The sequence below is a fragment of the Podarcis gaigeae genome, assembly GCF_964106915.1.
Source record: "Podarcis gaigeae genome assembly, chromosome: 1".
NCBI classification, from domain to species: Eukaryota; Metazoa; Chordata; class Lepidosauria; order Squamata; family Lacertidae; genus Podarcis; species Podarcis gaigeae.
Window position 1 is genome coordinate 87842920 of NC_139678.1, and position 15161 is coordinate 87858080.

The 15161-nt window shown below is 43.9% G+C and overlaps 1 protein-coding gene across 2 annotated transcripts in view; it reads left to right on the forward strand.

The window, feature by feature from the left end:
* The first annotated feature begins 5373 nt into the window (after positions 1 to 5373).
* Positions 5374 to 15161, forward strand: part of IGFBP2 (insulin like growth factor binding protein 2) — a 65943-nt gene continuing 56155 nt past the window's right edge. The window contains exon 1 of one of the 2 annotated variants that reach the window (XM_083747595.1): positions 5374 to 6065. In XM_083747595.1, the coding sequence (XP_083603721.1) occupies positions 5414 to 6065 (652 nt within the window). In that variant the 5' untranslated portion in view covers positions 5374 to 5413. The remainder of the gene's footprint in view (positions 6066 to 15161) is intronic. The other variant, XM_083747596.1, reaches the window with a different exon arrangement.

Genomic DNA, 15161 nt, shown 5'->3' on the forward strand with positions numbered 1-15161 from the left:
AGGAAGGAAATGAGAAGCTGAGCAATTCCTGCCCTCAGTGAACAACCTGGTCACTCTAGCAATAGTATAAAAGGGCAACAGTTGCTTTTGAAAAATGAGACTTTAGAGCCAGTTGTAAAGATGCCACACAGTGTAACAGCTCAATTCTAAATGTGCCTCCTCAGATAGAAACTCCACTGAGCTCAAGGGGATTTACTTCCAGGTAAGAGGGCATCATATTGAAGGCTTAGGCAAGAGTTTTAAATAAACTGTTTCCTTTTCATCAGTTTATTTGGCTCAGACTCCCATTCCTGTGAGGACATGCAGAAGTCCTAATGGCACAGGAACTTTTCGTACTGTAGGGCTTGGTGGACAGGTTCCAGCTGGTGGGCTGGAGGTTCCCCAACCCTGATATAGGCAACAATATACTACACAATGGTGGAGGACACACATAAGGTAAAGGACCCCTGGATGGTTAAGTCCAATCAAAGGCAACTATGGGGTGCAGCGCTCATCTCCCTTCAGGCCAAGGGAGCCAGCGTTTGTCCACAGACAGCTTTCCGGGCCAAGTGGCCAGCATGACTAAACTGCATATGGCGCAATAGGGCAGCGTGATGGAATGTAGGGAACCTTTGGCTCAGCAGATGTTGCTGAAATACAACTCCCATCATTCCTGCCCATTACCTATGCTTGCTGGGGCTGATGGGAGCTGTAGTTCAGCAGCACCTGGGGGACCAAAGGTTCCCCACACCTCACATAATGGGCCAGAGGATAGCAGTCACAATGCTAGTGAATGGGTGCAGCACTCAGCACAGTGAGGACATCGTTGGCCTATGTATGTTTTGTGGTATTTTATGCATTGTGACTTTTTATTGATTCTCGTTTTGTAATTCTTTATTGTAATTGTTAAGCATAACCTGTTTACCGGTAATTATTATTTGCTGATATTTAATTTTGACCTTTACTGTTATATTCTAATGAATATTGCTTCTTTTTATTGGATCAGATTGTTATTAGGTGTGTGATCTTTGCTGTCTATTTTGTTGTTTCTTCAGCTTGTAAACTGCCCTGTGTATAGTAATCTAGAAGGGAGGTATACATATTAAAAGTGAAATGAAATTCGCCTACTGCACACCTGCATGGGGCCTCCTTAGCTTCTCCCTGCCTCCTCCACTGTCACCAAGCAGCAGTCCCTGCTAAAGGTGGCTTAGTTGGTCATTGTCTCCCATCCTACCTCACCAGCCACTGCCCTTCATCTTCCATTGCCCACCCAAAAATGAGGTTAGTACCTTACAAGCGGGACATGGGTGGTGCTGTGGGTTAAACCTCAGAGCCTAGGACTTGCCGATCAGAAGGTGCACGGTTCGAATCCCCGCGACAGAGTGAGCTCCCATTGCTCGGTCCCTGCTCCTGCCAACCTAGCAGTTCGAAAGCACGTCAAAGTGCAAGTAGATAAATAGGTACCGCTCCGGTGGGAAGGTAAATGGCATTTCTGTGTGCTGCTCTGGTTCGCCAGAAGTGGCTAAGTCATGCTGGCCACATGACCAGAAGCTGTACGCCAGCTCCTTCGGCCAATAAAGTGAGATGAGTGCAACCCCAAAGTTGGTCACAACTGGACTTAATGGTCAGGGGTACCTTTACCTTACAAGCACCAACAGGGATAAAACTCTTTGCAAATGAAGACCATTGTCAGATATACCAACAGCAAAAGGCTCTGAAACTGTAGAGTCATCCTGTCCCCCAGGAGACATCACTCAATGGCTCCTAAGGTCTCATCTAAGCAGTATTTGCATGATTTTGGACTGCATTCCTATACCCACTTATTCAGCACTAAGCCCCACTGAACTCAAAAGGACTTATTTTATAGGATCATTTTTAAGAAACCATTTAACAGGAACTGCTCCCTTTATCATTCAGACACCTAGCCAAATACTCCCCAGGGTGTTCTGGTGACATCAAGGCTGCAAAGTGAATGGCCGCTGAAGAGATGCCACACCCCACTCATTAAAGTCATTCACTGTCTAACAACCCTTGCCCTCTGTGAGCTGAGATCAAGTCAGAAAATAACAGGCCAAAAAAAGTTGTTGGTGTGGAGGAAAATACCACTGTGGGGTTTTTTTAAAAAAATTATGGTGAAAAAAGGAACACTAGAATTGCTCATAATCACGCCATCTCTTGAAGTCCTCTTTCCCTGAGCCCATGCAAGCCTCTTCTTGCCTCCTGCAGAATGTGAGGTCAAAGCAATGAGCCATTCAAAGCTCACCCATCTGAATTATTTGCAGCCTTTCAGTATATATATGTATGCCCTGATGTTTGTCTATAACTCTTCCATAGAACACAGACACCTCTTCCTTCTGTTCTCCTTGCTTGTTCAACTTGGTCAGCTTACTGGTGCAAGGAAAAGGCAGGGAATGAGAGTCAGCTTCTGTCTCAAGGGACCAGGACTGCAAAGTTTGATTGATTACAGCACTGAATTAACCAATTACAAAAGTAAAGAGTTGATGGATTTACTTCTGAGTAGAGACGGTTAGGCTTGTGCTATAAGTGTGCACAGGATTGCAGTCAAAGTGTGAGTTTGGGTGGGGGTTCTTTAAGCAGAACACCAATAGTGAAGGCAAACTTGATTTATTACTACCAAAGAAGCAGGCAGGACATTATATCAAACAAGATAGTGGCACAGAGACAACAGTGTCTTCCTGTTTGTTGTTCACTTGATTCATAAAATTATTATACTTTAGTTTATTATATGGACATGTTGAAGAAGAGCAGAGGCAGAGAGGCCATGCATGGTACCTTGGACAGAAGAAAGTTAGGCGAACTAATGACAGTGTACTGGAAGAAGCAAAGGTCACTAGTGTCGAAACAATGATTCTTCAACATTTCAGTCATCCCACAATGAGTTTGCATAGGACCACAAATCACAGGGCTAATGGCTATCTGTATCCACTCATAAAGCACTGCTTTCCGCCCCAGAATCTGCAGCAGGCAGATCTAATACTAATGTAGTCCTCTTCGTTCCACCAAACTGTGTGCATTGTTGTCTTAGCACTTGACCCAGCTGCTTCAGTACCATTTTGTTAAGGTTTCTCCCACCCCCTTTTTCTTTTCTTTTTGCTTCGCTTGTCCAAAGGTCATTGAACTCAGTTAATGATAATATATAGGCAGGGCTTTTTCTCTCCCTCTTTCCCCGGCATTTGAATTAACCCTTTGGTCTATAACTGAGGGAACATGGGCTGCTTCCAGTGGTACCGGGAGCTCAAATTGGTTTCTGTACACGTAATAGCAGAAAGAATCATCTACCATTTGCTATGTGTGTCTTCATTCTGGGAAAAGTCCTATATCCCTCCTGGAGAACTAGCGTGTGAGAATTGCAAGCCTTCTGTTTGCTGTGTGTGTATGTGCTAAGAAGTGTACAGTACTATTAATTTTAAGAATGCTTCCAAGCCATCATTCACACCAGTTAAGGTGAAATTTGTAGAATTAGATTATATATCTATATATAAATATAGCATATTTATAGCTGGTGAGTTGTTGGGATTTTTTCTTAGTTCTCTAATAGGGCTTTAATTGATAAACTGCAGGTGTCTGATACATTAATTATAAGGGTCAGATATATTCCTTTTCAGATGATTTTCCCTAGTTTCTTTGGGGGGGGTGGTCATAGAATATTGTTGTGTTTGCTTTTCATATTCTTTTTGAAAAATCATGACCATAGTATCTGCCAAGTTTGCTTTCAGTGCCCAGATATTGCAAATATCTTTCAGAAGCTAAAATTTTATTTCTAATCCTTCATGTTGCTGATACTGTGATTAGGTCATCTGTGTGCAGCACATTCTGAACTTCTGAGTCATGTAGAGACAGACTTGGAATATTTCAAGTGGGTGAGGTATATAGAGTGAATGGTGTCATCAGAGATCTCAGTCAAGACCTAGGCTATGGTCTGAAGGCACATAAAGTCCACTCTCTTGCTGAAGCTAAGCAAGTTTGGGTCTGGTCAGTGCCTGAACTTGTGACTTCCTAGAAACTCCATGTATCACCAATTTAAGTTCCATGATGGAAGATAAATCTCACTTCATTACCATATCAAGGCTTTAGAGGCCCCTCTGCTGAAACAGAGGGGGGGCGGAACGTTAAGACAGCTATTATGCTAGTGTCATGTTATGATGTCATCACAGACGAATACAGCATCATGATATTTAGGATGGATACATTTAGTCGTAATTCTCTCCCTGCATTTGAGGCAACAAGTTCAACCCAATCTCACCCATGTCTAAGCAGAAACAAGTCTCACTGGTTTTAATTTAAATTACTCTCAAGTAGGATTTCAGCCTTAAGGAGAACCATAAATTTATTTAAAGATTTTTTTCCCAATTACAAGAGTGCAATAAGTGCATTAACGAATCTCACACACACTCATTTTAAATGCAACCACCAGTTTTCACTTTGGGTTATCAAAGATCAAACACAATCAGTATTTCACAGATTTGTATTATCTTTGCTATTACCTTCAAAACTTGATTTCTAAAAGGAAGAAAAGTTGAGTCTAGCAGGCTTTTTAAACACCCACTTTTTAGAATCAACTTAAAAAAAACAACCCAGGAAATTTCCCCAAGAAATCATCTGTGAAATTAGGGTGTCCTTTTACAAGTAATTATTGTGTCGATATATCCCTTAATACATGGTATGTTTATTTTTGTACCATTTTAGTCCGAAGCAGGTGTACAATAATAAAAAAGGAACCCACAGAAAATAAAACAAAATGCAGTTGATCAAACCAGAACTCTGCCCCATGCTCCTTTGGAAGAACAAGCAGGATATAAATTTAGCAAGAAATAAATCAATAATTTTCATGCTTCTTTAAAATAACAAGAAATTGAGAAACATTGGTAATCACATCTATAATAGCAGAGGGCTGAATACTGCCAGCCTCCTGATTCAGCTTCTAGCCAAGGTTGGTGCATGAAGTGGATAAAGCTTCACTCTCACTTGCCCTCTTGGTTTGCTCCCCCTCCCCCAGGCACGCACCCCATGATTTTCATTGAGTACCTATTTTAAGTTTGCTGTGCAGGGATTTACAGGGTTATTTCCCTTTATTATAGCACAACAACCCTGTGAGGTCGGCCCTGAGAGCCTGCCCCTCCTTGTCAAGGCCATCACACCCAAACTCTTCGCGAGCTCTTTGGAGAGGAAAGCCAAGATACAAACTGCTGCCGGAAGAAAGCTGCACCTGTTGAATTGTTGCCTGTCGCACAACCGTTAACCGCAAAGGAAGCCCTGCCCTACTCCTCAAATATTTTATGGGGATCTCATCCCCTAGAAGTCTGTGGTCTCCGTCGAGGCAGGCAGGGCAGAACGCGTGACCTTCTGTGTGTGTGTGTGTGTGTGTGTGTGTGTGTGTGTGAGAGAGAGAGAGAGAGAGAGAGAGAGAGAGAGAATGTGTGTGAGAGAAAAAGAGAGAGACAGACAGACAGACAGACAGACAGCGCGAGAGAGGGGTGGAGCAGAGCGGAGCCCAGCTCCCTCCCCGAGCGCGCCTGCCTTTAGGACCCAGCGGCGCCGGCGCGCCCGCCCCTCTCTCGCCCCGCAGCACCTGCCCGGCCGGCGGGCGCTCTCTGGCAGGCTGGCTGGCTCGCTCACTCCGCGAAGCGCTGCTGCCACGATGGTGCAGTTGCTGTTGCAGCCGCGCGCCGGGCGCTGCTCCTTGTGGCTGGGCTTGGGGCTGGCGCTGTGGGCGTCTCTGCCGGCGGCTCGCGTGGCGCTGCCCGAGGTGCTGTTCATGTGCTCGCCGTGCACCGCCGAGCGCCTGGCGGCTTGCGCGCCGTCGCCGCCTGTCTCGTCGGGATCCGAGGGCGACGCGTGCCCGGAGCTGGTGCGGGAGCCCGGCTGCGGCTGCTGCCGGGTGTGCGCCCGCCTCGAGGGGGAGCCGTGCGGGGTCTACACGCCGCGCTGCGCCTCGGGGCTCCGCTGCTACCCGCGTCCCGGCGCCGAGCTGCCCCTGCAGGCGCTAGTGCAGGGCCAGGGCACCTGCGCCCGACGGAGCGACGCCGCTGAGTACGGCGCCGCCAGCGCCGAGCACCGAGCGACCGGTGAGTGGACGGGGCGCCGGTTCCGCGCGGGGGGCTTGGGGGGCAACTAGGGCGTCAAATGAACTCCCGCCCTCTGAGCATGTTCAGTGTGCTCCCCCTCTCTCCAATTCATTGTAGAGATCTATTTTATTGCTGCTATCTCCCACCTTCCCCCCCCAAAGAGCTCAGGGCGGCGCGCACGGCTCTCCCCCTCCCCATTTAGTCCCCCCAACAACCCTGTGAGGTAGGTTAGGCAGAAGGGCGGAGACTGGCCCCAGTCATTCATTTGAGCTGACAGGGGAGTCAAGCCGTGTTCCTACCCGACACTCTAACCACTACACTACCCTGACTCTAACCACTAGGCTTAAAAAGACGTCGGGCTTACTTCGAACAAGGGGTGTCCCAGGTATTGCTATGAATCGACCTAATAACAGTGTATTTAAGTGAGTGCTTTGTCATCTCTGAGGATCCCGTGTGGGAAATTGGCTGGCCAGGGTAAACTAGCTGTTGGGGCAGCAAGCAGTAGAAGAATCTGGTGTGAAAGGATATCAGGAGTCAAGAGTTGAACTAGTGAGCAGACGCATTATTGTGCAGGGATGGGGAGGGAGGGAAGCATGGGGAGCAATGGGCGAACACAAACATTGGGAAAACAAAAAAAAAATTCCTTCCAGTAGCACCTTAAAGACCAACTAAGTCAGTTCTTGGTATGAGCTTTCGTGTGCATGCTTTCGTGTGCATGCACACAAACATTGGGGGATTTGATGTGGGGTGAATGGGAGAGGAAGGCCTTAGTTTGGGTAAATTTGACAGGTGTGGGGCTGGATCTGAGGAACAGACTTCCTATTTTATGCAAAATTAAAAGAGCCAATGTGCGGTATGTATTATGCAAAAATGAAGATACGGCAATAGAGTTCTGAACTATTAGTAACTTCATATTGAAGTAACATTTTAATATGTAACTGTGTTTTTGTAACTGTTTAAGATGTACATTGTTGCTTCGGTGTTTCGTACTCCACTTAGAAACATTTTTAACACATAGAAACTGAATAATCCACTCTACCCTATCAAGACTGTAAGTGAGATGCCTTCTATTTAACTACTTTCCTGCGTGAAAAGTTGCATGCAAGTGTGCTCACAAAAGCCTTCGTCAAACTTTCCAACATAGCACGCTGGCTTTTTAACGGCAAGATAGTGGGGAGAGAGCAGCAGCAGCAACATTCCAAAATATGGTCCATCACAATTCTGCCTGTTGGTTCTGTGGCACAAAGATTCTCAAGAGCTACTTTACAGTCTTAAATTGCAGCCCTCGCTTCTGTGAGTGCACAGATATTACTCCGCTGTGTCTTGCGGAGTAATATGTGAAGTGTGAATGAAAATTATATATCTTTTTTCATGCAGTGGACATGTGTTTAAGAGCTGTCCTCCTGTGGCACCCTGATTCATGACCTTGGGAATGTTTAAGAACATAATTTGCCATTTAGACATTTGTGATGTACCTGTGGCAGACATATGAAGCAGCCAGAGGCAACACTGCCTGAGTTTAACTTTCTTTGGTCATCTACTATTAACTTCCCTTGTCTAAGCAGCTAAAGTTATAGGCCAGGAATGGGAAATCACTCCACCAACTACAGTCAGCATGACCAATGGTTAGGGATGCTGGGAATTCCTCAATTTGAGGAACAAAGGCTCCCCATTTCTGCTGTAGAATGAAATCCAATGTTGCTCATTCTCAGAGCAGACCCACTGAAATCAGTGGAATAACTCAAGTCCATGGGTTTCAGTGGGTCTACTTTTGAGTATGACTGAGTTGGATATCACCCATTATGTCCTGGGGGGTCCTGCAAATTGATTGCTTATCAATTGATTGCAGTAGCTTCTACCCCTTGGCATAAGCAGCTAGCTGCAATGACATTTTAACTCACGCTGACCAAAGTAGAGAATGAAGGGTTACATGTGTGGGTCTGCATCTCTCATATTATGGTTTGAGGTGGGAAGAAACTCTCCTAAAAACCAGTGTGTAAAATATAGGTATAAACACACAGCTTCTGTCTGACATAGGCCACCTCACCTACAATAAGTACTTTGTCGTAATCTGTTTCCATAATGAGTTGTTGACTGTATAATTATCTCAGACGTTTCTGAATATATGTGTGTGGACTCACTTAACTTTTCACACACATACAGCGCACTCACAAGCCTTCCTGTTGGAAAAGTAAACTTTAAATTCAGCAGGACTTGCTGAGGGTAAATTATCATAGCTGAGTGCTACGGGATCTGACTTGTGTTCAGAAGTTCTCAGGTCGAATCCCTGGTGTCTCAAAGTAGAGCTGCCAAAAACCCAGGAGAGCCTCTGCAAGCCAGAGTAGACAGTATTGAACTAGATGAATGAACCAATGGTCTTACTCGGAAACACAGGAAGCTCCCTTATGCTGTGTACTTAGGATTGCAGCATGAAACAAAATGAAACTTTTCTACCTGGGCTCTGCTCTGCATAGGGTTCAGAAAACCATGAGCCTTACAGAATAAAAGGAATGTGGAGTCAGAACAGTGGGGGATTGGATGAATGTGGATTTTGGATTGGACTATTTTTCGGCTATAATAAATGGTTCACCTTAACACTTTGTTTCATTGGTGTTGCTCAAATTAGCTTCTTAAATCCTTTTGTAGCAGTTTCCCTGATAACACTTTCAAAAAGCACACTGACAGCTTTCTCCATGCACCTCAATATTGTCCCGAGAGATGGTAGATAGAAATGCAGGACATAACCATATTAGTGTAGTGATAAAAGTGAGGAACTCTGATATTTAAAACCAGAGAGGTCTAGGAAAGCAGCAAAACAAGCTCAAACCATTGAACCACAGAAAGCAGGACTCCCATCAGATAGGCTAAGATTGTAGTGAGTTTTTGGAAATGGTTTTAATCTTTGTTTAATTAAGTTAACTTTTCAACTGGGGGAAAAAAACTTCACATAATGTTGTTTGTTCAGTATTGCATTCCAATACAATAAAAAATGAGTGTGTGATGGGAGGTTTTCCATGATAAACAGAGATGGCTACCTGGGGCAATTGGTCTTTGCTGAATTCAAGTGTGGAGAGGGGGGGGGGATAGCTTAAGATCATTCTCAGGAGCACATGTGAAATTATTCTGAAACATACTCTGGCATGTTCTCATCTGTCAAAGAGCTGATTTTTTAAAAAAAAATATTTCTGTTTTACGTGCAAATCCCACGGACTGCATTTATTTGCACAGAGCAGGTTGGGGTAGAAAAACCCTTCTCTTGACTGGGGATTGGAATGCAAAACTTGTATGCAATTCCTAAATTAAGGGGTTGGCAACTTTTATTTTGTCCCTGATGAGAGTCAGGAAGGTTGCCCAAGTGAAACAAGGAATAAGACTGAGAATTCTCCTGCTGTGGGCTTCGGTATTGTTTAATCTTCCACTGAGGTCTGGGCTGCCAATCCAGAAAAGGCTGTAGGCAGAAAGAAATACAAATAATCCACAGCAAGAAACGGATGCTGTTGCTGATTGCAAAAAAGGCTGTGGGTATTCTGGGGAATGTTGGAATGAAAATATCAGGTCTGTGCAAATCAAACTGACGGGCCAAATAGAGCTGTACCCTTTTGGGGTCCAGTTTATAAAGTCTTAAACCTTCACTTCTCCCCATGAAGTTACTCAGTGCCAATTAGATTGACTGAGGTAGTGTCTCGATGCTATTTTGAGTGGATTTCCTTCCTCACTTCTGCTAACAAGCAACTGCAGGCATGGGTAGATGCAACCAAGAGTCGCTGCCAACTGTTTTCAGTACAGTGGTACCTCGGGTTACAGACGCTTCAGGTTACAGACGCTTCAGGTTACAGACTCCGCTAACCCAGAAGTAGTACCTTGGGTTAAGAACTTTACTTCAGGATGAGAACAGAAATCACCCTGTGGTGGCAGTGGGAGGCCCCATTAGCTAAAGTGGTACCTCAGGTTAAGAACAGTTTCAGGTTAAGAACGGACCTCCAGAATGAATTAAGTTCTTAACCCGAGGTACCACTGTATATTCTTCCAAATTCTATGTGTAATGAGTCCATGGGTTTCATTCTAAGTTCCTGAATGATAAATATCCATTTGGCAATTGACCCCAGACCTCAAAGGACTGTCTGTAACTCTCATCCTTGCTGACATAAACACAACTTGCTGAATGAGGACCCGACAATTTTTTATTTGAAGTTTCAGAGGCTAAAGGTTGCTGACTGCTTATTCTGTTAACTCATCAATGTAGGAGAATACTCATTTCTGAAAATAGACTAAAATATGTTGTGAAAACCAGGATACATGCACCTGGTTCCTGGAGAGAGCAACCAGGAACCAGGAGGAACCAGGAACTGAGAAAGCTGTGTAGCCTGGGAAGAGCTGCAAGGGCTAGACCTTTACTGGACAGAGGGGGCCACATTTGTCACTCATATCTTGGATAAGCATGTGATTATCCTCAATTATCCTTGAGAATTCATGTGTTCAGTTGGGGGTTAGATCATTTTCATTAGAAGAAGAAGAAGAGGAGGAGGAGGAGTTTGGATTTGATATCCCGCTTTATCGCTGCCCTAAGGAGTCTCAAAGCGGCTAACATTCTCCTTTCCCTTCCTCCCCCACAACAAACACTCTGTGAGGTGAGTGGGGCTGAGAGACTTCAGAGAAGTGTGACTAGCCCAAGGTCACCCAGCAGCTGCATGTGGAGGAGCGGAGACGTGAACCTGGTTCCCCAGATTATGAGACTACCACTCTTAACCACTGCACCACACTGGCTACCTTTATGCAATGACCATTTTTGGTATCTTCAAACAATAATGATAAGTTTGGCTACTATAGTCTCTATAGCAATAGGAAAGGTGAATGCTACCTGGGAGTTAGCCCCAGTGAACTTGAAAAACCCTGAGTCACCTTTGTGGCTGTGGTAGGGACTAACTTTGCAATCCACAGCCAACTCCGCTCGTACTTTCAACAGACTTGCGAAAAATGAAGATGTTGCTTATTTATGTATTTACAATGTTTCTGTACCACCCATTAACGGGTGTTCTCTGGGTGATTCACAAAGGTTAAAGCCATGACGTACAGAAATGGAACATAGACATAGAACTGAGGAACAGCAGGAAGTCAATGGGCAGTGTCTAAACCCTTGGCAAAGGATGAATGAGTAGGGATAGGATGAGAAAAGAAGTTTAGCCCTGTTGGTGGGAAGAAACCCAGCCAGGTGGTCAGTCTGTCCAGCCTAGAGGTCCCTAGTCTGTCCATGGGAAGTGTCATGGTCTAATCTGAGGTGTCTTTTGGGTGGTCTTGAAACCCCTTGATCAAAAACTGCCTTGTTTCCTTGTCATGCCCTGGCTCAGGACTCAGGACTACAACATCCTGAAGCTGGTGTAGTTAATTTTTCTCTCAGTGGACTTTTTTTAAAAAACTGCCTGCAAGGGAGGGAATAAAAAGTGCCCCCCATTTCTTCCTTGGCCAGAGCAGGCCACCAGAGCTTTGTAAGTGGTTTATGTTTCGCCGCTTAAATCTCCATCTCACTTAGGATTGCTCTGCAAGGCAACTGGGTGAGAACTAAAGTTAATGCAGTTTACACAAGCCAGTTCCCACAAAAAATCATCAGCTAACATAATGTTGAAAATGAGGAATGTGCACATCAGCAGGGGAGCACTTCAGGGATCCTGAACTCTTCAGTTATTAGCCGTTGATATTGGATGCTACAGAACTGGGCTCCATAAACCTATTTGACAGAATTTCTCAAGGTTTGAATAAAAGGATTGTATGTGGCAATTTTATTGTAACCCCCCAATCCCCAACCCCACACTTCCTTCCATTTGTTGCGGAAGTATTGTTAGGTCCCCCCCCCTTTCCTGTTCTCTCACCTTGTTAACTTGATTGATCATCCTCTGTTCCTCCCTCCAGCACCCTCTTAGTGTGCTTTTACACATCTGATGTAATAAACTGTTGCTGCAGATGTTCCAGAGGCAATAAATCAGCTAGTCCCCAAGAGATCATAGGACCATCACCTCCTAATGCACAGTATTTCTGTGGAGTGGATTGGGTGTTACAGCTTATCATTTGTAGGGTGTTTTTGAGTTGCCGTTTTGCCTCTGCTTTCAATGTTTCCCAAGTTATGGAGCACTGCTAACTGGTCAAGATCCCTGCAGTATTTTATTGCTTTTGGAGCTGTCACTGAAATTGCCGCTATCACAGCCTGTTTTGCACTTTTCCAGGAGTAGCACTGGTGCAACAGAATTTTGGAATGGTGGGAAGACCTAGAACCATTTCTGATCATTCCACAGATACTAGCCTTAGAAAGACAATTCAGATGCTCCTTGATTTTGCAAAGGCAGAAAGAATTACAATGCTGGTTTTTTAAAACTACTAGCACAGTTAATAAATATCAAGCAAGCAACTAACTGAAATAAATAGAGGCTTTGGATTCATGTGGCTGTCTTTCTGTGTGGGTGCTATATAACTGTGGACTTCGGGAAAATATTTTGCAAGGCTTTAAACTTTTTTCTTGCCTTTTAGCAGATGTTCTGCTCTCTCCTTGTTTCAAACATGCCTTGCTTCCTTTTCTTCTAGATTGGAGGTGGGTGTTAACTGAACCTGGTATTGCCAATGGCGGCTGTTGGAGCTTCTGGACTGTGGAAAACCATAAGCGGTTTGATGGGGCTTGAGTACAGACTAACAATTTGGGATGTGTTTGTGAGGAGTGTGAGATACAGAATGCATTTAAAATTAAATTCTGTAATAATAAAACCTGCCAATCTGTGCTAGCACAGAGTCTGGAACAGCTATATCAGTTTTCCTTGCCAGGCCTATAACATGACTTAAGACAGGGATGGGGAATCTGTCGTTGGACTCCTATAATTCCTGCTCATAGACCATTCAGGCTGGGGTTGATAGGAGTCTGAAGGCCAGCAGGTGAGGACCACAGGTTAGCCAACCCTGCTGTAAGTGATGGTCCAAAGTTACCCAGTGTTTCCATGACTATGCTGGAAGTTTTATTCAGGTGTGTTAGCGCCATAATTCAATTTAGTCCAGTACTCTTATCTCCAGTAGTTGCTGAGCTTGGGAAGCTTACAAGTACAGGGCAATATTGCATAGTATGTGGATTTAAGTAAGACAAAGTAAATAAGAGGAAATAGAAATGCAAAGAAGATAGGAAATGTAATTAGAAAGCTATCTGGGGGGAAGGGAGGAAGGAGTGGACTCGAAAGAGTCAGAATATATGTGAGGATAAGAAATGTCAATGTTATTTTTATTGAAATGGAAAACTAATAAATATTATGGGGTGGGGGAATACAAGTACAGGGCAATAAAAAACAGCCACTTCCTGATAGTTTGTCTCCAGCATCTGGTCACTAGAGAGATATCTGATTATGGATGTTGCATTTATCTCTCATGGCTACTGCACCTATCTCATCATTCTGAGTTTGTCTAATCCCAAGCAATATTATAGCACAAGAAGCTTAGGATCTATGGCATCTTATTGTTTAGTTATTGTTGTCCTAAGCAATGGGTTCTACACTTTTGAAATGATCTGATTTAAGCAATTTGAGACCTTAAAAAAATTATTGAAGATTTTCTTGATTTACAAAAGTACGTGCATTGTCTCTTTTTTCAGGTTGTATTTTCTATAGATCAGTTATATTTCTTTTGAGACATTAGTGTTGTACACAGTATAAAGTAGGGGAAGGAGAGGGGTGGGTGGGATGGTAAAACTTATATTCTTTTACTTAGTGTATGTGTGGAGTTTAGCTCTCCCCTGGTATGAAGAGGAGTTAAGAAGACTAGTGACCTTGCCTGGAATTTAGCCTTTGGCCTGATGCAACATTAGTTCAGTACAGACGGTTTTACAAGTTCTGCTAATGGAGATTTCAGTAATTGCAGTGCCCTGATCCATGGGGTTCATGTTACACGAGCATGTTTGGGCTAGGAGGAGACACAGGATCATCCTTCTCTTTGAAATGAGAACAATTTTTCAGGCATGAGAGAAAATCTGAAAAGCAAAGTGCCTTTTTTAAAAATAGAATTTGAAATTGATGCCGAAATGTGACACTAGAAAAACATAGATAGAATAGATGTTGCTTCATTTTATAATGCCCTGCTCAGACGTGGTGGCACTTCACAGAGACTAGTACTTTGATACCTAGCAGTACAGTTGCAAAAGGTTTGGATGTTTTTCCTGGACCTAAACATGGAGTACAGAAAGAGAAGTTTTGTGCCTGTTGTGGGGTTCTTCATCCTGTCTTGAAAATACTTATTTACCTTTAACCTTTCTATTCTCGTTATGCATCTTTGTTTTCCCTATCTAGTGCAGTTTTATAATCCACAAGAAACATGATTCTTTGTTCCCAGAAGCTTTCGCTTGAACCGGATCAATGCTGATGTGTGTGCCTGCTTGGTTTTGGAAGTTTCCATTTATACAAAATCTCTACATTGCAGAAATTTTGTGATTTTTTTAATAAACATTTTCTTAGAATCTAACAATATGACTGCACCACCCATTATAGCTAGAGACAGGTTTTCATTATTAATGACCTTGCCTTTATATGACTGATTCATTCAGTTGGTTATTGAACAACAATTATATATGTCACAGCTAAAAATTGGCCGCTGTTTCTTTAATGTTAAAAGAACTAAGCTGGTAGTGTTGATGTGTGTACAGTTGGTCAGTCATTTCGCAGATAAAGACTTTTAAGAATAAAAGCAGAAAATACTCTGCAAGGATACTCTCTTTTATGCCAACAAGGGTCCAAGGACCAGGCTGAGGAGACAAAGGAAGTCAGGACCTTTGCTTTTTTCAAACACTGATAGGTTATGGGCCCAGAGTTTCTGAGCATGTACAGAGTACAAAACAACTGACAGCATCTCAGTGGGGAGCTGGTGAGTTCTGGTGGTGGCCAGTGGCTGTGTGTTGGAGCAGTTGGTGGCAAGCTGTAACTGTCTGCAGTGACGCTGGAGCGGCTAGGATCTGAGGATCAGGAAAACTCTCAGCATCAGCTACTGGAACAGTTTGAACTGCTAGAGGACCACAGTAGGTGACTCACAGAGCAACTACAACAGTTGCAGAGCCAGGCAGGACCTGAGGGCCAACAGAGGTGG